This window comes from Gorilla gorilla, chromosome 4 (assembly GCF_029281585.2).
Source record: "Gorilla gorilla gorilla isolate KB3781 chromosome 4, NHGRI_mGorGor1-v2.1_pri, whole genome shotgun sequence".
Lineage (NCBI taxonomy): Eukaryota > Metazoa > Chordata > Mammalia > Primates > Hominidae > Gorilla > Gorilla gorilla.
Window position 1 is genome coordinate 61158254 of NC_073228.2, and position 24053 is coordinate 61182306.

Sequence of the window (24053 nt, forward strand, 5' to 3'; positions counted from 1 at the left end):
CAGTCCAGCCTGGTCAGCATAGCAAGACCTCATCTCTTAAAAAAAGAAAAAAACTATTTATTTTTAATTTTCAACTCAAGGGGCACATATGCAGGTTTGTTACATGGATACATTCCATGATGCTGAGATTTGGACTTCAATTGAACCTGTCACCCAAATAGTGAACATACTGCCCAATAGATAGTTTTTCAACCCTTGTCCTCACTTCTTCCCTCCTCCCTTTTGTAGTCCCCAGTGTCTTTTTTGTTGTTGTTAAGAGACAGGGTCACACTATGTTGCCCAGGCCAATCCCGATCTCTTGGGTTCAAGTGATCTACCTGCCTTGGCCTTCCAAAGTGCTGGGATTATAGGTGTGAGCCACCACATGTGGCCTCCAGTGTCTTTTGTTCCCATCTTTATGTCCATGTGTACCCAGTGTTTAGGTTCAGCTTATAAATGAGAACATGCATTATTTGGTTTTCTGTTTCTGCATTTATTCACTTAGGATAATAGCCTCCAGCTGCAACCATGTTGCTGCAAAGGATATGATTTCTTTCTTTTTTATGGCTGCATACTATCCCATGGTGTATATATGTCCTACAAATTCTTTATCCAATCCACCATTTTTGGGCACTTAGGTTGATTCCATTTTTGCTTTTTTTTTTGAGATGGACTGTCACTCTGTTGCTCAGGCTGGAGTGCAGTGGCACAGTCCTGGCTCACTGCAACCTCCGTCTCCCAGGTTCAGTCTCTTTGCTGTTCTAAATAGTGCTGATAAACATGTGAGTACATGTGTCTTTTTGGTAGAACAGTTTATTTTCCTTTGGGTATATACCCAGTAATGTGATTGCTGGGCCAGATGGTAATCCTAAAAAAAAAAAAAAACAATGTTTAAGTGTGCACTTTAATTTTTTTTTTTTTTTTTTTTTTTGAGACGGAGTCTCGCTCTGTCGCCCAGGCTAGAGTGCAGAGGCGTGATCTCCACTCATTGCAAGCTCCGCCTCCCGGGTTCACGCCATTCTCCTGCCTCAGCCTCCCGAGTAGCTGGGACTACAGGCCCCCGCCACCACGCCCGGCTAATTTTTTGTACTTTTAGTAGAGATGGGGTTTCACCGTGTTAGCCAGGATGGTATCGATCTCCTGACCTCGTGATCCGCCCACCTCAGCCTCCCAAAGTGCTGGGATTACAGGCGTGAACCACCGCGCCCGGCTAACACTTTAATATTTTAATAAGATTATGGTGGTTATTTTTTTTTAGGGGGAAGGGTTTGGTGTGAAGAATTTTAAATGTAATGTTGTTTTAAAAGTACCTCTGGCATTTTGTAAATATAAATATTTCTGCAAATACCTACTGTGACATTGTAACAATAATGTAAATGACTAATAATTCATATATGTTTATGTCAAGGAATGAATACCTTAATTTTTTTTTTTTTTTTTTTTTTGCTTTAGATTCTGGAACTGAAGACATGCTTTGGACAGAAAAGTATCAACCTCAGACTGCCAGTGAACTTATAGGAAATGAGTTAGCTATAAAAAAGTTACATAGGTTGGTAAAATGTGTAAAGGAATTGAGAAATAGTTTACAAACTTAGTTTTACTGTTTTTGTTTCGAAATTGTAGTTACAAAGTAATATATCTCATGATAAAATCTTCAAAAAACTGGTAGAAGTTTAAGTGAAAAGTAGCCCTCTTTTCTTACATTTCTACTTCTCAGAGATAATCATTGAAAATTTTTTGTAAAAGCTTCCAGAAAAATATTTTTATGCATATGTTAGTTCCTTCCTTTCTAACAAATGGGATCACATTACTATTAATTCAGGTCCCCAGTCCTTCATCTTCCATTCTCACATCCAAAAAATTCTGAACAATGAAAGTTTATTGACTTTATTACATGAAATTTGTTATACCTTTACACTTAGTAGAATTTACAAATTGTTTTTTTTTTTTTTTTTTTTTCGAGACAGAGTCTCACTCTGTTGCCTAGGCTGGAGTGTAATGGCACGATCTTGGCTCACTACAGTCGCTGCCTCCCAGGTTCAATAGATTCTCCTGCCTCAGCCTCCTGAAGTAGCTGGGACTACAGGGGTGCACCGCCATGCCAGGCTAATTTTTGTATTTTTGGTAGAGACAGTTTCACCATGTTGGCCAGGCTGGTCTCAAACTCCTGACCTCAGGTGGTCCACTCACCTTGGCCTCCTGAAGTGCTGGGATTACAGGTGTCAGCCACTGCACTTGGCCAGAATTCATATATTTTTTAATAAAAATATTAAGTGATGGCCCAGTGCAGTGGCTCACACCTGTAATCCCAGCACTTTGGGAAGCTGAGGCGGGCAGATCACTTGAGGCTGGGAGTTCGAGACCAGCCTGGCCAACATGGTGAAAACCCATCTCTACTAAAAATACAAAAATTAGCTGGGTGTGGTGATGCACGCCTGTAATCCTGGCTACTGGAGAGACTGAGGCATGAGAATCGCCTGAACCCGGGAGGTGAGGATTGCAGCAAGCCGAGGTCGTGCCAGTGCACTCCAGCCTGGGCAACGGAGTAAGACTCTGTCCCAAAACAAAGCAAAAAAACAAACCAAACCAACTTAAATGATTATGGGTGTACTGCCTAGACCCCATTAGGGGTATTATGTAATATGCAGTATATGTACCAAATAACCTTTTAAGTATCTGAAAAATTAATTCTAAAACAATCTGGTCCAGAGGATTTCATATAAGGATTTACGGACCCATAATTACAGTTAATAGCGTGAACTTGGTACTACTGTTCTAAGTACTTGTATTGTTCCTTCTTTCTTTTTTTTTTTTTTTTTACTTGTACTGTTCTTAATTCATTTTATCCTTAGAACGGTACTGTGAGCAGTTGGGTACAGTGGCTCAAGCCTGTAATCCCAGTGCTTTCATAAGCTGAGGCAGAAGGACTGCTTGTGGCCAGGAGTTTGAGAGCAGCCTGGGTGAAATAGGGAGACCCCATCTCTACAAAAAATAAAAAAAATAGCTGGGAATGATGGCGCCCACTTGGATTCTGAGCCACTCAGGAGCCTGAGGTGGGAGGGTCACATGAGTCCAAGGATTCAAGGCTGCAGTGAGCTATGATCGCACCCCTACACTCCAGTGACAAAGCAAGACTGTCTCAAAAAAAGAAAAATACTATGAGCATAAATACTGTTGTCCTCATCTCATAGATGAAGAAACCAAGGCCTAGAGAGGCTGAGTTATTTGTCCAAAGTCACACAGCTAGAAAGTGATGGAACTGGGATTTAAACTCAGGCATTCTAGCTCTAGACTAGAACTTAATCTTTCTGTTGTACATTGTATATTAGGCATCTTTCATGGAATTACACAATATACCGCAGTTCTTTTTTTTTATTTTGAAACAGGGTCTTGCTCTGTTGCCCAGGCTGGAGTGCAGTGGTTGAATCTTGGCTCACTGCAACCTTCGCCTCTCAGGCTCAAGCCATCCTCCCACCTGAGCTTCCCAAGTCACTGGGACTACAGGTGTGCACCAACATGCCTGGCTAATGTTTTTTGTAGAGACAGGTTTCGCTGTGTTGCCCAGGCTGGTTGCAAATTCCTGGGCTCAAGCAATTCACCTGCCTCCGCCTTCCAAAGTGCTGGGATTGCAGGCCTGAGCCACCGTGCCTGCCCTGCCACCTCAGTTCTTTTTAATTGCTGTATACCAGTTTCTAAGTGAGTGTACTATAATGTATTTTTCCCCAATAGTGTATTTTTATGTTTTTCCTGTTAGAGGCTAATATGAACAATGCTACAGTGAATATTCTTACACACATAGTCTTGTATATTTTGGCAGAAACTACTTCATTTAAAAATGTTCATGTCCATGTAAAACTATTTTACTCTTTAGTTGATTCACAAGCACTGTGGAGTGTTTAGAAACTAACAATATGCCATATAAAGCTGTACTAGTAAAAATAACAAGAAAGCCTTCATCAGTTGAATGGCCAGTGGCAGAGAAACTAACAATATGTCATAACTTCCCCTGATAATCATTTTAACATAAAGTCTAAGGCATAGCTATATTCTGTGAATTATTTTTATTACGTTTTCTTGTGGCAGTTGGTTGAAAGACTGGAAAAGAAGAGCTGAATTGGAAGAAAGGCAGAATCTGAAGGGAAAAAGAGATGAGAAACATGAAGGTATTTTGTGTCTTTTTTTTTTTTTTTTACCATTTCACTGAACATTTTTAGAGTTACATTAACTAAAACTTTCTATAAAATTTCTTTTTTTTTAAATTTTTTTTTTTAATTTTTTTTTTTTTTGGAGACAGAGTCTTGCTGTTTCCCATAGTGGAGTGCAGTGGTGCAATCTCGGCTCACTGCTACCTCCACCTCCCGGGTCAAGTGATTCTCATGCCTCAGCCTCCTGAGTAGCTGGGATTACAGGTGCCTGCCGCCACGCCCAACTAATTTTTGTATTTTTAGTAGAGATGGGGTTTCACCATCTTGGCCAGGCTGGTCTTGAACTCCTGACCTCGTGATCCACCCACCTTGGCCTCCCAAAGTGCTGGGATTAAGCAGTGGCATGAGCCACTGCACCTGGCCTATAAAATTTCTTAATTGGTATTTTATATTTGATTTTCTACTTTTTTTTTTTTTTTTTCACTCTGTCACCCAGGCTGGAGTGCAATGGTGTGATCTCAGCTAACTGCAACCTCCACCTCCTGGGTTCAAGCGATTCTCCCATCTCAGCCTACCGAGTACCTGGGACTACAGGCATGTGTCACCACACCCGGCTAATTTTTGTATTTTTAGTAGAGATGGGGTTTGGCCAGGCTGGTCTCGAACTTCTGACCTTGTGATCTGCCCGCCTCAGCTTCCCAAAGTGCTGGGATTACAGGCATGTGCCACCGCGCCCGGCCTGTATAAAGTAATTTTTCAGCATTTATTGCAAGAAGTTTGTGGGATTTGATCATTGGGTTTCATAAGGTAGAATTGCTTCCTCAGCAATCGTCATTTTATATGCATTTGAATAATTTTTCAGATTTCTCGGGTGGCATAGACTTTAAAGGCAGTTCAGATGATGAAGAAGAGAGTCGTCTTTGCAATACTGTCCTTATAACAGGGCCAACAGGAGTGGGAAAAACTGCTGCAGTGTATGCTTGTGCCCAGGAGCTTGGATTTAAGGTTAGTAACAGCTGTGATGAGAGAATGTTAATGTAATAATTACCCTTGGATTAAAAGGAAACATAAACCATTCTCCCTTCGTTTTTTCTTATATTCTTCTTTTAGATATTTGAAGTGAATGCCTCTTCCCAGCGCAGTGGTAGACAAATTCTATCTCAGTTGAAGGAAGCTACTCAGTCCCATCAAGTAGACAAACAAGGTGTAAACTCACAAAAACCCTGTTTTTTTAATAGCTACTACATAGGCAAGTCACCAAGTAAGTAAACTATTTTCCTTAAGCCATAATGTTTTGAAAAAAATAAAATCTAAGAAAATAATGTTAATTATCAGCATTTTGCCATTTATTTTTTATCTTCTACACGTACACATGTTTCCTGCCCACCCCTGCCAGATTATTTTAAAACAAATCTGAAGACCATCATATCATTTCACCCATACCTTCTTCAATATTTATCTCTATCTGATAAGGACTTTTAAAAAAGCATAACTATAATATCATAATCAGACCCAACAGAGTTAACAACCAGCCTAAGCAGCATAGCGAGACCTTGTCTCTACAAATAATAATAAAAAAAAAGTAGCTAGGTGTGGTGGTGTATGCCTGTAGTCCCAGCTACTCTGGAAGTTGATGTGGGAGGTTCACTTGAGCCTAGAAGGTTGAGGCTGCAGTGAGCTGTGATTGGGCCACTGCACTCCAGCCTGGGTGACAGAGTGAGATCCCATCTCCAAAAAAAAAGATCTATTAACTATATTTCTTCATATCATCTCATGCACAGTCTAATGTCAATTTTCTGTTGTTTCAAATGATTTGTTCAAATCTGGATCCAAACAAGGTTCATATCTTACATTTGATTTAGTTCTCTTAACTTTCTTTTAATCTCGCTAACAATTCACTCACCTTTCTTTTCATGTCGTTAATTTGTTGAAGAATCTGAGTCATTTGTCATGAAATTTTTCACATTATGGATTTGTCTGCTGATTATATCCTCATGGTGTCAGTTAGTATAGTCCTCTTCCCTATATTTCTTGTAAACTGGCAGTTAGATCTATGGGCTTTATTAGATTCAGGTTCTGTTCTGGGTCTGGCATACATATACAGGTGGCCTGTGTACTTCCTAGGACATCATAGCAGATTATCCCTTGTAGATTACAAAATGATAATTTTATAATTCTCTTTTTTGCATTTATTAGAATTTTAAAAGGAAGCACTATTCCTCATCAACTCTTTGGATGCTTTGGAATACAGTTTATAGGCACCAGAAATGCTTCATTCATTCCTTTATTTATTAGTACTTAGAGTGATGGTGTCCTAGCAACCTTGATAGTTGACCAGTGAGTTTTTGTGTAGTTTAATTTTTTAAGTATTATTATGAACTCATGGATTTTTATATATATAATATGTTTCACCTCTTTGTGTTTATTATTTCTTTGTTGCTTTGGAGATTTTCTCACTGGTTTTAAGTAATTTGATTATGATGTGCCTTGGTGTACTTCTCTTCATGTTTCTTGTGCTTGGGATTTGTTGAGTTTCTTGCATATATGAGTTTATAGTTGGGAAGATCAAAGTTGATAAAATTTCAACCAGTATTTCTTAAAATATTTTTTCTGTCCTCCCCATTTCCTTTGGCAACTCGAGTTATTATTATAGGTATTTTAGACCACTTGAAATTGTCTCCTGGCACACTGATGCTTTGTTCAATTTTTCAGTCTTTTTCCTCTTTTTGTTTCAGTTTGGCTAGTTACTATTACTATTTATTCAAGTTTACACATCTTTTCTGTAGTATCTAGTATGCTGTCACTGCTATAAGTATAGTTTTCATTTCTAGAAGTTTGATTTGGGTCCTTTTTATATCTTCTGTGTTTCTACTTACCATGTGCCCAGTCTTTCCTGTAGGTTTTTGAACATATGGAATACAGTTATAACAACTGTTTTAATGGTCTTGGTTATTAATTCTATCATCTGTGTAATTTTTGTTTTTTTGAAACGGAGTCTCGCTCTTGTCGCCCAGGCTGGAGTGCAGTGGCACAATCTTGGCTTGCTGCAACCTCCGCCTCCCAGGTTCAAGCAGTTCTCCTGCCTCAGCCTCCCGAGTAGCTGGGATTATAGGCAACCACCACCACGCCCGGCTAATGTTTTTGTATTTTTAATAGAGACAGGGTTTGACCATATTGGCCAGGCTGGTCTCAAACTCCTGACCTCAGGTGATCCACCCGCCATGGCCTCCCAAAGTGCTGGGATTACAGGCATCAGCTACCACGCCTGGCCCATCTGTGTCATTTCTGAGTTGTTTTTTCAATTGATTGATTATTCCCTCTTTCATTATGGATTGTATTTTTCTGATTCTTTGGATGCCTGATAATTCTGATTGCATGTCAGACTTTGTACAGTTTGCCTTCTTGGGTGCTGGATATTTATGTATTCCTGACTGTTCTTTTTTTTTTTAAATTTATCAATCCTGCACTTTTTGTACCTATAACTGTTCGTTAACTTTCTTCTGTGATGTGGTTAAGTTAGTTGGGAAAAGTTTATCTTCAGGTCTTGTGTATGTGTTTGTTTTTGAGACAGTCTCAATCTGTTGCCAAGGCTGGAGTGGAGTGGCACGATTATGGTTCCCTGCCACCTCGAAGTGGGCTTGGGCAATTCCCCAACCTTAGCCTTTTGAGTAGCTAGGACTACAGACCACCGCACTCAGCTAATTAAAAGAAATTTTTTTTGTAGAGGGGGTCTTGCTGTGTTGTCAGGCTAGTCTCAAACTCCTGGCCTCCAGCAATCTTCCTGCCTTGGCCTCCCGTAGTGCTAGGATTACAAGTGTGAGCCGTCACCACGCCCAGCTTTTTCAGGTCTTTTAAACTGTAGTAGGCAAAACAGTAGCAGCATTTAGTCTAGGGCTAATTTTGCCCCACTCCTTAGGCAAAACCTTTCTGAGTGCTTCAATATTCCATTAGTTATGTTTGCCAGTCTACCTGATGGGAAGACGAATCATTCACAGCTCTCTGTGAGCCTCAGAGATTGTTTCCTCTGATCTTTCACTGATGAGTACTCAATTTTAGACTTGAGGGGGACTCTGCAAATTTCCAGAGCTTTGCCCAGCTGTTTCTTCTGTATTCTTCCCCACATCTCTGTCTGCTTGGCCTCCTCAGGTTTCTTTTTCTTTTTTTTTCTTTTTTCTTTTTTTTTTTCTTTTTTTGAGACGGAGTCTCACACTGTTGCCTGGGCTAGAGTGCAGTGGTGCGATCTTGGCGCACTGCAAGCTCTGCCTCCCAGGTTCAAGTGATCTTCCTGCCTCAGCCTCTTTAAGTAGCTGGGATTACAGGCGCTCGCCATCACGCACGGCTAATTTTTTTGTATTTTTAGTAGAGACAGGGTTTCACTATGTTGGCCAGGCTGGTCTCAAATTCCTGACCTTGTGATCCGCCCACCTCGGTCTCCCAGAGTGCTGGGATTACAGGCATGAGCTACCGCACCCAGCCAACCTCCTCAGGTTTCTAGTGCAGTCTCAACTCAGAAAACATGGATTGACTTTCCCCTCACTATGGAAATTTTCTCAGGGCAATAGGCTGGGCAATCCTAGTGTTCACCTTATTTGTTTTTTGTATCTCAGAGATTACTGTCCATTGTTGCATCATGACAAAAGTCTTGAAAAGTGTTATTTCATATATTATGTCCAGTTTTCTTGTTCTTATTTATGATGGGAGGATAAATCCAGTGCCAGTTCTATACCTTGACTAGAAGCAGAATCCCATCTTATTTTCTTTTGGTGCTCATATTTTTCCATCTTTGACTAGCAAGGAACTATTTTAATTGGTTTGTGTCCTTTTGACATTACCCCAGCAATAGTTGATATTTTACTTGCTTTCTGGCATGTCAGGATGTCCCAGACCTACAGTTAGCTGTTTCTGCAAGATGGTAGTTCTTTTGGTGTGAAATTTCTTTTTTTTTTTTGAGACGGAGTCTTGCTCTGTCACGAGGCTGGAGTGCAGTGGCGTGATCTTGGCTCACTGCAACCTCCGTCTCCCGGGTTCAAGTGATTCTCATGCCTCAGCCTCCCGAGTAGCTGAGACTACAGGTGTGCGCCACCATGCCTGGCTAATATTTGTGTTTTTAGTAGAGACAGGGTTTCACCATGTTGGCTAGGCTGGTCTCGAACTCCTAACCTCAGGTGATCCATCTGCTTTGGATTCTTGAAGTGCTGGGATTACAGGTGTGAGCCACTGTGCCTGGCCAATTTTTTTAGAAAGAATATATTGATATAGTTTAGCCAGCTACTCACAGAGTATCTTAAAATAAAAATTGCCTTTTTTTTTTTTTTGAAAAGAGGGGGTCTTCCTCTGTTGCCAAGGTTGGATTGCAGTGATGCAATCATAGCTCATTGCAAACTTGAACTCCTGGGCTCAGATGATCCTCCTGCTTTAGCCTCCCAGAGTGCTGGGATTGCAGGTATGAGCCACTGCACTTGGCTAAGCGTGTATTTTTAAAACCAGTCTTTGGGCCAGGTACAGTGGGTCATGCCTGTAATCCCAGCACTATGGGAGGCTGAGGCAGGTGGATCACAAGGTCAGGAGTTTAAGACCAGCCTGGCCAACATGGTGAAATGCTGTCTCTACTAAAAATAGAAAAATTAGCCAGGTGTGGTGGTGCACACCTGTAATCCCAGCTACTTGGGAGACTGAGGCAGGAGAATTGCTTGAACTTGGGAGGTGGAGGTTACAGTGAGCTGGGATTGTGCCACTGCACTCCAGCCTGGGCGACAGTGTGAGACTCCGTCTCAGAAAAAAATAAATAAATAAAACCAGTCTTTGGACTGGTATTCATACATGATCAAGCAGTCCTTGGTCTATATCAAAATAAGAAAAATAAGGACAAAGGCCAGGCACGGTGGCTCATGCCTGTAATCCCAGCACTTTGGGAGGCTGAGGTGGGCGGATCACGAGGTCAGGAGATTGAGACCATCCTGGCCAATATGTTGAAATCCCATCTCTACTAAAAATACAAAAATTAGCTGGGCATGGTGGCGTGTGCTTGTAATCCCAGCTACTCGGGAGGCTGAGGCAGGAGAATTAGTTGAACCCGGAAGGCAGAGGTTGCAGTGAGCTGAGATTGTGTCACTGCACTCCAGCCTGGTGACAGAGCGAGACTCCATCTCAAAAGAAAAAAAAAAAAAAAAAAAGAGGAAAAAATGGTGTTTTTTATAAATTGATATCTGTTCAACATTTATTTATTTATTTATTTGAGATGGAGTCTTGGTCTGTCGCCCAGGTAGCAGTGCAGTGGAGCGATCTCGGCTCACTGCAACCTCCACCTCCCGGGTTCAAGTGATTCTCCTGCCTCAGCCTCCCGAGTAGCTGGGATTACAGGCACCTGCCACCATGCCCAGCTAATTTTTGTATTTTTAGTAGAGACAGGGTTTCACCATGTTGGCCAGGCTGGTCTCAAACTTCTGACCTTGTGATCTGCCTGCCTTGGCCCCCCAAAGTGCTGAGATTACAGGCGTGAGCCACTGTGCCCTGCCAAATATTTTTATATTTTAAGATATTGCATCTCTTACCTGTGGTGTTGAAATGTTCTATATTTTTGAAATGATGGTCATGTCTGTGACAGCTTTTTTAACCTCGAGATTTTCAGTAAGCTTATTGAACACCTCTAATATACAAGGGCTATGATAAGATCTATGGAGATAGAGGGTAGAAAAAAAGAATAGGACACAGATATGGAACTGTGATCATGAGGTGGTATGTGAGGAAGATCCTGTTCTGAGGTCATACAGTAATTAGGATTTGTAAGGACTAAATCCAGGTACCTAGAGGGGAAGAGAGGATATATTCTGTGGAAAAATGCCGTGGGGCTTTTGGAGAATAGAGGTGAACTATTTATTTTTTAACTTCGTATCTATCTTCCAAAGCATCTCTAAAAATACATTTTATTGGCTTGCAATATTAATTTACTGCAGGTCTAAATTAAAGTTGAACAACAAAGTTCTGTAATGTGCTCAGTGTATACTGTTATTTTCCCTCCACCCTCTTCTTTCTTTAAGCAGGTGTAGAAAAAAATGAACAGAGGGACTGTGAACAGTATTTGTTGTAAGAATATGTATTTCTGGCTGGGTACAGGGGCCCACGCTTGTAATCCTAGCACTTTAGGAGGCTGAGGCAGGCGGATCGCTTGAGCTCAGGAGTTTGAGACCAGCCTGGACAACATGGCAAAACCCATCTCTACTAAAAATACAAACGATTAGCCAGGCGTGGTGGTGTGCTCCTGTAGTCCCAGCTACTTGAGGGGCTGGGCAGGAGGATCACTTGAGCCTGGGAGGTGGAAACTGCAGTGAGCTGAGATCATACCACTTCACTCCAGCCTGGGGGACAAAGTGAGACCCTGACTCAAAAAAAAAAAAAAAAAATGTGTGTTTCTTTGGAGTAGAGTGTCTTTTCTAAATGACTGGCTTGGCCGTGTGCGGTGGCTCATGCCTGTAATCCGAGCACTTTGGGAGGCCGAGGCAGGTAGATCACGAGGTCAGGAGATCGAGACCATCCTGGCTAACACGGTGAAACCCCGTCTCTACTAAATATACGAAAAATTAGCTGGGCGTGGTGGCGAGTACCTGTAGTCCCAGCTACTCGGGAGGCTGAGGCAGGAGAATGGCGTGAACCCAGGAGGTGGAGCTTGTAGTGAGCCGAGATCACGCCACTTCACTCCAGCCTGGGCGACAGAGCGAGACCCTGTCTCAAAAAAATAAAATAAAATAAAATAAATAAATGACTGGCTTAACCTTCTGTACTGGTAGAATAAATAAATATAGTAATATTTGAATGTACATAGTATTTTTAAGAATGAAAGAAAATTTCTGTGTCTTTGATTTTTAACTGTTAAGAGTAGAAATACAGAATGTGGCTAACTATCTTGCTACCTGTATGATTTTTAGAATATTTATCTTTAAGTGCAATTTGTTTTTGGGCAGAAAAAATAAGCTCCCCTAAGAAAGTTGTTACATCACCAAGAAAAGTTCCTCCACAATCACCAAAAAGTAGTGGACCAAAGCGAGCGCTTCCTCCCAAAACCTTGGCAAATTATTTTAAAGTATCTCCCAAACCTAAAAATAATGAAGAAATAGGAATGCTTCTGGAAAATAATAAAGGTAAGACATTAAATTGACAAATTTTATATTTTTTAATAATAATGACCCTTATACCTAAAAATGTGAACACATTTTACGAGTTCCTGTTGCTATTTATTAAATCTCAGCTACACTAAAGGTTCTACATGTAGAAGTGTTAATATTTTGTTTCCATTTTTTTTTTTTTTTTTTTTTGAGACAGAGTCTTGCTCTATTGCCAGGCCAAGCTGGAGTGCAGTGGCACAATTTTGGCTCACTGCAACCTCCTCCTCCTGGGTTCAAGCAATTCTTCTGCCTCAGCCTCCCGAGTGGCTGGGATTACTGGTGCACACCACCACTCCCAGCTAATTTTTGTATTTTTAGTAGAGACGGGGTTTTGCCATATTGGTCAGACTGGTTTTGAACTCCTGACCTCAAGTGATCCACCCACCTTAGCATCCCAAAGTGCTGGGATTACAGATATGAGCCACCACGCCCAGCTTGTTTCAGTTTTTGTTTGTTTGAGACAGTCTCACTCTTTCATCCAGGCTGGAATGCAGTGGCGCCATCTTGGCTCACTGCAACCTCCACCTCCTGGGTTCAAGTGATTCTCCTGCCTCAGCCTCCCATGTAGCTGAGATTACAGGTGTGTGCCACCACACCCAACTAATTTTTGTATTTTTAGTAGAGTTGGGATTTCGTCATGTTGGTCTCAAACCCTTGACCTCAGGTGATCCACTTGCCTCGGCCTCCCAAAGTGCTGGGATTACAGGCATGAGCCACCGTGCCCGTCCTGTTTCAGTTTTGATAATGGATTTCAGTTTGAGCTTATTCTGTGGACATATCCAATGTCTTAGCAAAAGTTGATTTTACCTAAAATATTAATATTGTATTTATGCAGGAATAAAAAATTCTTTTGAACAGAAACAAATTACTCAGACTAAATCTACAAATGCAACTAATTCAAATGTCAAAGACGTTGGAGCTGAAGAACCCAGCAGAAAAAATGCAACATCTCTTATTCTTTTTGAGGAGGTAGGCTTATAGAAGTATACATTTGTGAGAGCTCATGATAAAGACTTACTTTAAAGAATACTGTATGTTTTCTTATAAAGAATTGTAAAATAGCTAAGGAGGTCAGGAATATGTGTATCTATTTGAAATTAAAGCAAATTAAACTGTCCACTCTAGAATAATTTTTCAGGAAGATGATTAATGTAATTCACGGCTGCTAATTATTGTTAAATGATTGTATAAATTATTCTGATTCATATCTGTCTAGTTATAGGTGGCTGCGTTTGTTTTTAACATTTGATAGTTGATAATTTTAAAATTCATTATAGTGTATGACATAAACTTTCAACATGAGCTGAATTCACACTTCATAAATTCATAAATTTTGTCTCTAACAGACATAGAATATTTACTATGTATACATAACTGATATTAGTAAGTGTATTAATATATTAATATTCTAATAAACTGTAGGTTGATGTAATTTTTGATGAAGATGCTGGGTTTTTGAATGCAATCAAAACATTCATGGCAACAACTAAACGACCTGTAATCCTTACTACAAGTGGTAGGTAACAATGATTTTACTTCAGTTAAACAGTTACTCAAATCTGTAGTTCATCTGCAGACTGGAGTAATTATAATTAACTCACAAATAGCAATTACTTTTTTAAAATTGATACTACTTTGGGTTACTATGTTGGGTATTAGATATTTAGGAATTGGAGAACAATCTCTAGAATGCAAATAAGAGATCTAGTAATGGTATTTTGGTAGGGAAAATACTAGATTCTTCTCCTGGTGTCCTTATCATACCTATAATCAGATCACTAAATCTGATTTAGTGGTCAGGATTTTTTATGGAACCCAACCTTTCTGCTGTTCCTTAATCCTGAACTTAGCCACTCTTTTGCCCCTGATAACACTTTCTTATGAATTATTGTATATTTAGCTATCATCAGCCTAATAGAATTGATCCATCTTCTAAAGAATTATCACAGAATGTTTCATTTTAAAAACTCATTCAATTTCTTTTTCAAAAAATTGGAAATACTATAATAATTTTCTAATATTTTTCCAATTATAAATATTCATGAGGCTAGTCTCTGCTTACAAATTAATGCCCATTTGGTAGTGATTGTACTCTTAAAATATTGAGAAAAATCTTATTAATCAGAAGTTAGGTGGTGGGTTTTTTTTTTTTTTTTTTGGAGACAGAGTCTCACTCTGTTGCCCAGGCTGGAGTGCAATGGTACCATCTTGGCTCACTGCAACCTCTGCCTCCTGAGTTCAAGTGATCCTCCTGTCTCAGCCTCCTGAGTAGCTGGGACTACAGGCACACACCACCACGCCCAGCTAATTTTTGTATTATTAGTAGAGACAGGGTTTCACCATATTGGTCAGGCTGGTCTCGAACTCCTGACCTCATGTGATCCACCTGCCTCGGCCTCCCAAAGTGCTGGGATTATAGGCATGAGGCACTGTGCCCAGCTGGTAGTTTTATTCAAAGATCATAGTTGGCCAGGTGTGGTGGCTCATGCCTTTAATCCCAGCACTTTGGGAGGCTAAGGTGGGCACTTGAACCTGGGAGTTTTGAGATCAGCCTGGGCACTATAGTGAGACCCCCATCTCTACAAAAAAACTTAAAAATTATCTGGGCATGGCAGCTTGAGCTTATAATCCTAGCTGCTTGGGAAGCTGAGGCAGAGGATCACTTGAGCCCAGGAGTTTGAGGCTGCAGTGAGCTATGACTGCACCACAGCACTAGGCAGTGGTGGGGAGGCGGGTGCTGAATATTTTCATACAAAAGTATAACTTGAAAAAGTTATTTATTGGTCTTAGTGTTTAAGAATTTTTTTTTTTTTTTTTTTTTTGTGTGTGTGTGTAGACCCAACATTTAGTTTAATGTTTGATGGCTGCTTTGAAGAAATCAAGTTCAGTACTCCTTCCCTGGTAAGTTTTAAATTTTGATAGCCACAAATTACATATCACCATCATGTAAAAGTAGTTTATTATTAAATACAGCTATAATTTTTTTTTTTTTTTTTTTGAGACGGAGTCTTGCTCTGTCGCCCAGGCTGGAGTGCTTGGCTCACTGCAAGCTCCGCCTCGCGGGTTCACGCCATTCTCCTGCCTCAGCCTCCGAAGTAGCTGGGACTACAGGTGCCTGCCACCACGCCCGGCTAATTTTTTGTATTTTTAGTAGAGACGGAGTTTCACCATTTTAGCCAGGATGGTCTTGATCTCCTGACCTCGTGATCCGCCCGCCTCGGCCTCCCAAAGTGCTGGGATTACAGGCGTGAGCCACTGCGCCCGGCCCAATACAGCTATAATTTAGCCAGGTGTGGTATCATGCCTGTACTCCCAGCTACTTGGGAGGCTGAGGCAGGAAGATCACTTGAGCCAGGAGGTGGATGTTACAGTGAGCTGAAATTGTGCCACTGTACTCTAGCCTGGTCAATCAATCAATCAATCAATAAGGCCAGGCACAGTTGCTCATGCCTGTAATCCCAGCACTTTGGGAGGCTGAGGAGGGCAGATTGCTTGAGCTCTGGAGTTTGAGACTAGCTTGGGCAACATGGCAAAACCCTGTCTCTACACAAAAATACAAAAAATTAGCTAGGTGTGGTGGCACATGCCTGTAGTCCTACCTACTCAGGAGGCTGAGGTGGGACAATTGCTTGAGCCCAGGAGGTCGAGGCCATGGCTGCAGTGAGCTGTGATTGTACCACTGCATTCCAGCCTGGATGATAGAGCAAGACTCTGTCTCAAAAAAAATAAATACCTGGCCGGGCGTGGTGGCTCACGCCTGTAATCCCAGCACTTTGGGAGGCCAGGTAGGGTGGGTCACCTGAGGTCGGGAGTTTGAGACCAGCCTGACCAACATGGTAAAACCCCATCTCTATTAAAAATACAAAATTAGCTGGGCGTGGTGGCGCATGCCTGTAATCCCAGCTACTTGGGAGGCTGTGGCAGGAGAATCGCTTGAATTTGGGAGATGGAGGTTGTGGTGAGCCTAGATCGTGCTATTGCACTCCAGCCTGGGCAACAAGAGTGAAACTACATCTCAAAAAAAAAAAAAAAAAGAAAAAAGAGCTATAATTTAAATGTGGTTTCCAAGGAATATGTTAAAATTTTTAAGTTTTAGGAAACTTCTGATTATTTCTCTTTTTTTTGCTTTAAAAATGTTTTTTCTTAAATTTAAAATAATTTTTACTAGGCTTCAATGTTCACTAGGTTTTTTGCCTAGTAAAAGTGCTTTTCTGAGGTAAAATTTAAATGGAGTTAAAATGCCCTTACATGAATAACCTAATGAATATATTTTGTACATATAACATATGTAAAAATCAGTGTCATCATTATGCAGATCAGAATATAGAGCATTTCCATTACCTCCTAAAGTTCTCATGGACCCTTTCTAGTAAGAATCCCCTTTTCCACCAGAAATAGCCACCTTTTTTTTTTCTTACGATGATGAACAAGGCACTTTTTTAACCTTTGAAAAGAAAGTGTTTTTGTGTATATGTCTTTTTTTCTTATTTTTTCCTTTTTCTTTTTTGTTTTTCATTCTTCTAAAAAAAAAAAAGTTTTTAAAATTAACATTGAGTTGCTGGGCATGGTGGCTCATACTTGTAATCCCAGCACTTTGGGAGGCTGAGGTTAGAGGATTGCTTGAGGCCAACAGTTCCAGGCTGCAGTGAGATAATTGTGGTCAGGTCAATTTTACTGTATGGGTTATTTTATTTTTTTAGGTGAGGTCTCACTCTGTTACCCAAGCTGGAGTGTAGTGGCACAATTGCCCTGTTGCCCAGGCTGGAGTACGGTGGCACGATCTTGGCTCACTACAACCTCCAACTCCTGGGTTCAAGCAATTCTCCCACCTCAGCCTCCCTAGTAATTGGTATTGGAGACGCACACCACCATGCCTGGCTTATTTTTTTTGTATTTTTAGTAGAGATGGGATTTCGCCATGTTGGCCAGGCTGGCTTTGAACTCTTGACCTCAAGTAATCCACCCACCTCGGCCTCTTAAAGAGCTGGGATTACAGGCGTGAGCCACCGCGCCCGACCCTGTTCTTACTTTTAAATTGTGTTTCTTAGCTGGAGGCAGTGGCTCACACCTGTAATCCCAGCACTTTGGGAGGCAGAGGCAGGCGGATCACTTGAGTCCAGGAGTTTGAGACCAGCCTGGGAAATGTGGTGAAACCCTGTCTCTACAAAAAATTAAAAAAATTAGCTGGATGTGGTAGCGCACACCTGTAGTCCCAGCTACTTGGGAGATTGAGGTGGGAGGATCACTTGAGTATGGGAGGCAGAGGTTGCAGTGAGCCAAGATCATACCACTGCACTCCAGCTTGGTGACAGAGCAAGACCCTGTCCCCCCCCCCCCCCAAAAAAAATTGTTTCTTTTAAATAACACATAATTGAATATTTTTAAAAATTTGTCTAGGCCGGGCGCAGTGGCTCACGCCTGTAATCCCAGCACTTTGGGAGGCTGAGGTGGGCGGATCACCTGAGGTCAGGAGTTTGAGATGAGCCTCAACATTGAGAAACCCCGTGTCTACTAAAAATACAAAATTAGCTGGGCGTGGTGGTGCATGCCTGTAATCCCAGCTACTCGGGAGGCTGAGGCAGGAGAATTGCTTGAACCTGGGAGGCAGAGGTTGCGGTGAGCCGAGATCGCGCCATTGCACTCCAGCCTGGGCAACAAGAGCGAAACTCCGTCTGAAAAAAAAAAATTGTCTAAACAGGCTGGGGGCTGTGGCTTATGCCTATAATCCTAGCACTTTTGGAGGCCAAGGTGGGTGGATCCCTTGAGCCCAGAAGTTCAAGACCAGCCTGGGCAACATTGGCGAAATCCTGTCTCTACAAAAAGCACAAAAATTAGCTGGATGTAAAAAGAAAAAAAATTCACTGGGTGCAGTGGCATATGCCTGTAGTCCCAGCTACTTGGGAGGCTGAGGCAAGAGGATTGCTTGAGCCTGGGAGGCAGAGGTTGCAGGAAGCCAAGATTGTGCCACAGCACTCCAGCTTGGGCAACAGAGTGAGACTCTGGAAGAAAAAGAAAAAAAAAAACAATTTGTCTAGACAATTCTTCATTCTTCCTTTTCTGCAGTCTTTTGAATTAACCAAGTATATTATTTCATTTTACCTTCACTGTTGGCTTTCAGCTATATGCTAATATGGTCTCCACTACCCAAATGAAGCTATTGAGCTTTTAAAATGTGGCTAGTCTACAGTTAATAAAAGATCACATTTTGTATGATAATAATTGTATGAAATGTCCAGAATAGGCACATTTATAGAGACAGAAAGTGGATTCATAGCTGCCTAAGGCTAGAGGAGCTAGGTAGAAATAGGGAGTGACTGCTGATTGGTCTGGGGTTTCTTTTGGGGATGATGAAAATGCTTTGTAATTAGATAGTGGTAATGGGTGCAAAACTCTATAAATATACTAAAACCATTGAATTTTACATGTTAAGTGGGTGAATTGTATAGTATATGAATTATATCTAAATATGGCTTATTATATATTTTTAAAATGTGGCTAGACCCCATCTCTACTTTGTGCTAAAGTGTAATACAAACACCAGATTTTTTTTTTTTTTTTTTTTTTGAGATACGGTCTCTATCTCCTAGGCTGGAGTGTAGTGGCTCAGTCTCAGCTCACTGCAACCTCTGCCTCCTGGGCTCAAGCAGTCCTCCCCTCTCAGCCTCCTGAGTAGCTGGGACCATAGGCATGTGCCACCACGCTCAGCTAATTAAAAAAAATTTTTTTGTAGAGATGAGGTCTCACTATATTGCTCAGACTGGTCCTGAATTCCTGAGCTCAAGTAATACTCCTGCCTCAGCCTCCCGAAGTGCTGGTATTACATGCATGAGCCACAGTGCCTGGCTAACACCAGATTTTGAGGACTCAGTGCAAAAAATAGGAATGTAACACATCTCACTAATTTTTATATTGGTTACATTTTGCAATATTTGGATATATTGTTGTAAAAGAAATGTAGTAAAATTAATTATTATTATTATTATTTTTTGAGATGGAGTCTCGCTCTGTTGCCCAGGCTGGAGTGCACTGGCGCAATCACTGGCTCACTGCAAGCTCCACCTCCCAGGTTCATGCTGTTCTCCTGCCTCAGCCTCCCGAGTAACTGGGACTACAGGCACCTGCCACCATGCCCGGCTAATTTTTTTTGTATTTTTTAGTAGAGATGGGGTTTCACCATGTTAGCCAGAATGGTTTCGATCTCCTGACCTCGTGATCCGCCCGTCTCGGCCTCCCAAAGTGCTGGGATTAGAGGTGTAAGCCCCCACATCTGGCCCTAAAATTAATTTTACTTGTTTCTTTAATTTTTTAATGTGACTCCTAGACAATTTAAATTACATATATGGCTTGGTTTTTTAAATTTTTGTATTAAAAAATTTGCTTTTGGTAAAGAACACATAACAGTGTACAGTTGAGTAGTGTTAAGTATATTCACATTGCTCTTGCAAAACTGAAATTCTACGCTTGTTAAATGAAACTCCCTGTTTCCTCCTGTCCAGTAGTTGCTGGCAACTACCATTCTACTTTGTTTATATGAATTTGACTATGCTAGATATAAATGGAATCATACTGATTTGGCTTGTTGTGACCGGCTTTTTTTTTTTGAGATGGAGTCTCCCTCTGTTGCCAGGCTGGAGTGCAGTGGCACGATCTTAGTCATGCAACCTCTGCCTTTGGGTTCCAGCGATTCTCCTGCCTCAGCCTCCCAAAGTGCTCGGATTACAGGCATGAGCCATCGTGCCAGGCTGTGACTGGCTTATTTCACTTAGCATAACATCCTCAAGGTTCATCTAAGTCGTAGTATGTATATAGCTTACAGTGTTTTACTTGCATTATATTTCTTTTCTTTTTTTTTTTTTCGAGATGTAGTCTTGCTCTGTCACCTGGGCTGGAGTGCAGTGGCATGATCTCAGCTCACTGCAACCTCTGCCTCCCGGGTTCAAGCAATTCTCTTGCCTCAGCCTCCCGAGTAGCTGGGACTACAGGCACGTGCCACCATGCCCTGCTAATTTTTGTATTTTTAGTAGATATGGGGTTTCACCATGTTGGCCAGGCTGGTCTCGAACTCCTGACCTCAAGTGATCTGCCTGCCTCGGCCTCCCAAAATGCTGGGATTACAGACGTGAGCCACCGCACCTGCCCCTTTCCTTATATTTCTTTTTCTTTTTTTTTTTTTGAGACAGAGTCTTGCTGTGTCGCCCAGGCTGGAGTGCAGTGGTGCAATCTCGGCTCACTGCAAGCTCCGCCTCCTGGGTTCACACCATTCTCCTGCCTCAGCCTCCCGAGTAGCTGGGACTACAGGTGCCCACCACCACGCCCGGCTAATTTTTTGTATTTTTAGTAGAGACGGGGTTTCACCGTGTTAGCCAGGATGGTCTGGATCTCCTGACCTTGTGATCCACCCGCCTTTGCCTCCCAGAGTGCTGGGATTACAGGCGTGAGCCACCGCGCCCAGCTGCCCTTGCCTTATATTTCTAATGGACAGTACTGCTGTAGATTCTAGATGTTCTTTTCCTTTGTCGTTGCTAAATTCTCTTATTAGTTATAGTAGTTATTTTGTTGGTTTCTTAGGTTTTTCTTTGCTTTTTTTCTATTTTTTAAATTTTTATTAGAAACAGGGTCTCTCTGTCACCTAGGTTGGAGGGCAGTGGTGTGATCATAACTCACTGTAACTTCAAACTCCTAGCTTCAGGTGATCCCCCAACCTTGGCCTCCCAAAGTGCTGGGATTACAAGCATGAGCCACCACAACTGTCAGTTTCTTAGGTTTTTCTATGTACTCAATCATGTTATCTGCAAACAGAGACAGTTTTCTTTCCTTTGTTTTTTCTGCCTTTTATTTCTTTTTGTTGCCTTATTTCATTGGGTAGGACCTTCAATATGTTAAGTAGAAGTGGTAACAATGGATATCCTTAGCTTGTGCTTGATCTTAGATGGAAAGTGTTTACTATTTTACTGTTGAATACAAAGTTAGCTATAGGCTTTTCATACCTTCTTTTTATCAGATTAAGGAAATTTCTTTTATTCCAACTTTCTTTTTTTTTTTTTTTTGTTTGAGATGGAGTTCGCTCTTGTCGCCCAGGCTGGAGTGCAGTGGGGTGATTTCGGCTCACTGCAACCTCCACCTCCCGGGTTTGAGCGATTCTCCTGTCTCAGCCTCCCGAGTAGCTGGGATTATAGGCAAGTGCCACCATGCCTGGCTAATTTTTTGTATTTTTAGTAGAGATGGGGTTTTGCCATGTTGGTCAGGCTGGTCTTGAACTCCCGCCTCGGCCTCCCAAAGTGCTGGGATTACATGCGTGAGCCTTGGCCCCCAGGCTATTCCAATTTTCTTAGAATTTTTATCAAGAGTAGGTGTTGGATTTTATCAACAGCTTCTTTTGCATGTGTTGAAATCGTATTTTTCTACTTTTATCTATCTCTATGGTGAATTATACTGACTGATTTTCTAATGATAAACCCCCCTTGGTCATGATGTATTATCCACTTTATATATTGACGGATTAGATTTGTGATTAATTTATTAAGGATTTATATGTTTATTTTCTTGAGGAATACTACTTTGTAACTTTTTTCTTTTTTTTTTTTAAGAATTGTCTTTGTTAGCTTTAAGTATTAAGGTTAAGCTGCCCTCAAAAAGAGTTGAGAAATGTTTCCTTCTCTTTTTTTCTAAGAGTTTGTATAGGGTTGATATTCTTTATTTTTTGGTATTTGATATACTTCATCAGTGAATTTATGAGTTTTCTTTGTGGGAAAATCTTTGATAAATTGAATTATTTTATTTATTTATTTATTTATTTTTGAGACAGAGTCTTGCTCCGTCGCCAAGGCTGGAGTGCAATGGTGTGATCTTGGTTCACTGTAACCTCCACCTCCCAGGTTCAAGCGATTCTCCTGCTTCAGCCTCCCGAGTAGCTGGGATTAGAGATGGGGTATCACCATGTTGGGCAGGCTGGTCTCAAACTCCTGACCTCAGGTGATCCCCTTGCCTCAGCCTCTCTCAATTTCTTGGCGAGGCACAGTGGGTCATGCCTATAATCCTAGCACTTTGGAAGGCTAAGGCAGGAAGACTGCTTGATGCCAGGAGTTTGAGACCAGCCTGGGCAATATAGTGAGACCCTGATCTCTACCAAACAAAAAAAAAAATTAATTAGCTTTATGCACTCATTAGTGCAATTTCTAACCTGGTTTTTAAAAAATTGTGTATTTTTCAGTGTTATAGTATTCATATTTATAATTTTGTTGTAAGATATTCTATCAAGCTATACTGTTACTTAATCCTAAGGGGTTTTATCAAGGTTTATAAAACTGCCTTCAGTGTTCAGGTTGGAGAATCTCCTATAAAAGTTTCCTTGCTGTCTTGCACAATATACAGTTAATAAAAGAAATACATGTAAATGCTTTTAATTTAGTAGTATATTCCCTTATATTTTTAAAGCAGTTTCATCCTCAAGAAGAGCATTTAAGATAATGTGAATTTTAGCAAAATTTGTCTCACTTTTAGATACTATTTGTATGTATTATTGCTGTATCTATTTGAACTCCGCAGTTAACCACATTTCTCTCTCTGTTTTGAAGCTAAATGTTGCCAGCTACCTACAAATGATTTGCTTAACTGAGAATTTTAGAACTGATGTAAAAGACTTTGTAACCTTGTTAACTGCAAATACTTGTGATATCAGAAAAAGTATCCTTTACTTACAATTCTGGATTAGAAGTGGAGGTGGAGTTTTAGAAGAACGACCATTAACCCTTTATCGTAAGTTGATTTGTTATTAAAGAAATTTCTATTATGGGACCCTATTTAAAAATCTGTGCTATGGCTGGGTGCAGTGGCTCATGCCTGTAATCCCAGCACTTTGGGGGAGTGAGGTGGGAGGATCTCTTGAGGCCAGGAGGTCCAGATCAGTCTGCTGAACATAGTGAGACCCCTGTCTCTACAAGAAAATTTATGGGAGGCCAAGGTGGGAGGATCACTTGAAGCCAGGAGTTCAAAACCAGCCTGCGCAAGAAAGCGAGACCCCTGTCTCTACAAAAAAAATTTGCAAAAATTAGCTGCGCAGGGTGGCCATGTGCCTGTAATACTGGCTACCCGGGAGGCTGAGGTAGGAGGATCACATGATCCGAAGAGTTTGAGGCTGCAGTGAGCTATGATTATGCCACTGCACTCCGGCCCAGACAATAGAGCAATACCTTATCTCTAAAAAAAGAAAAAATTATTTATTTATATTTTTTGAGATGGAGTCTCGCACTGTTGCCTGGGCTAGAGTGCAGTGGTGTGATCTCGGCTCACTGCAACCTCTGTCTCCCAGGTTCAAGCAATTCTCCTGCCTCAGCCTCCCGAGTAGCTGGGATTACAGGCCCCCACCATCACGCCCGGCTAATTTTTTTTGTCTTTTTAGTAGAGATGGGGTTTCATTATGTTGGCTAGGCTGGTCTCGAACTCCTGACCTCGTGATCCACTTGCCTCGGCCTCCCAAAGTACTGGGATTAGAGGCGTGAGCCACCGTACTTGGCCCTAAAAAAATTTTTTTTTAAATTAAACTCTGTGCTATGCTAGAATAGTTGAAAGATTATAAAAATTTTAAGCAACTTGTTATATTAATCTTCAAAATAAATATGCACATGCCAACTTTGTTCATAAAACGTTTTGGCCTGGCACAGTGTCTCACAACTGTAATCCCAGCACTTTGGGAGGCCAAGGGGCATGGATTCCTTGAGCTCAGGAGTTTGAGACCAGCCTGGGCAACATGGCGAAACCCCATCTCTACAAA

At 41.2% G+C, this 24053-nt stretch overlaps 1 protein-coding gene across 3 annotated transcripts in view; it reads left to right on the plus strand.

Moving 5' to 3' along the window:
* Window positions 1–24053, plus strand: part of ATAD5 (ATPase family AAA domain containing 5) — a 67620-nt gene that overhangs the window by 32333 nt on the left and 11234 nt on the right. For 2 of the 3 annotated variants that reach the window (XM_019026910.4, XM_055388564.2), the window contains exons 11-19: window positions 1432–1528; window positions 4063–4142; window positions 4987–5129; window positions 5235–5385; window positions 12083–12259; window positions 13119–13252; window positions 13706–13799; window positions 15120–15184; window positions 22858–23038. In XM_019026910.4, coding sequence (XP_018882455.3) covers window positions 1432–1528; window positions 4063–4142; window positions 4987–5129; window positions 5235–5385; window positions 12083–12259; window positions 13119–13252; window positions 13706–13799; window positions 15120–15184; window positions 22858–23038 — 1122 coding nt within the window. The remainder of the gene's footprint in view (window positions 1–1431; window positions 1529–4062; window positions 4143–4986; window positions 5130–5234; window positions 5386–12082; window positions 12260–13118; window positions 13253–13705; window positions 13800–15119; window positions 15185–22857; window positions 23039–24053) is intronic. The other variant, XM_055388567.2, reaches the window with a different exon arrangement.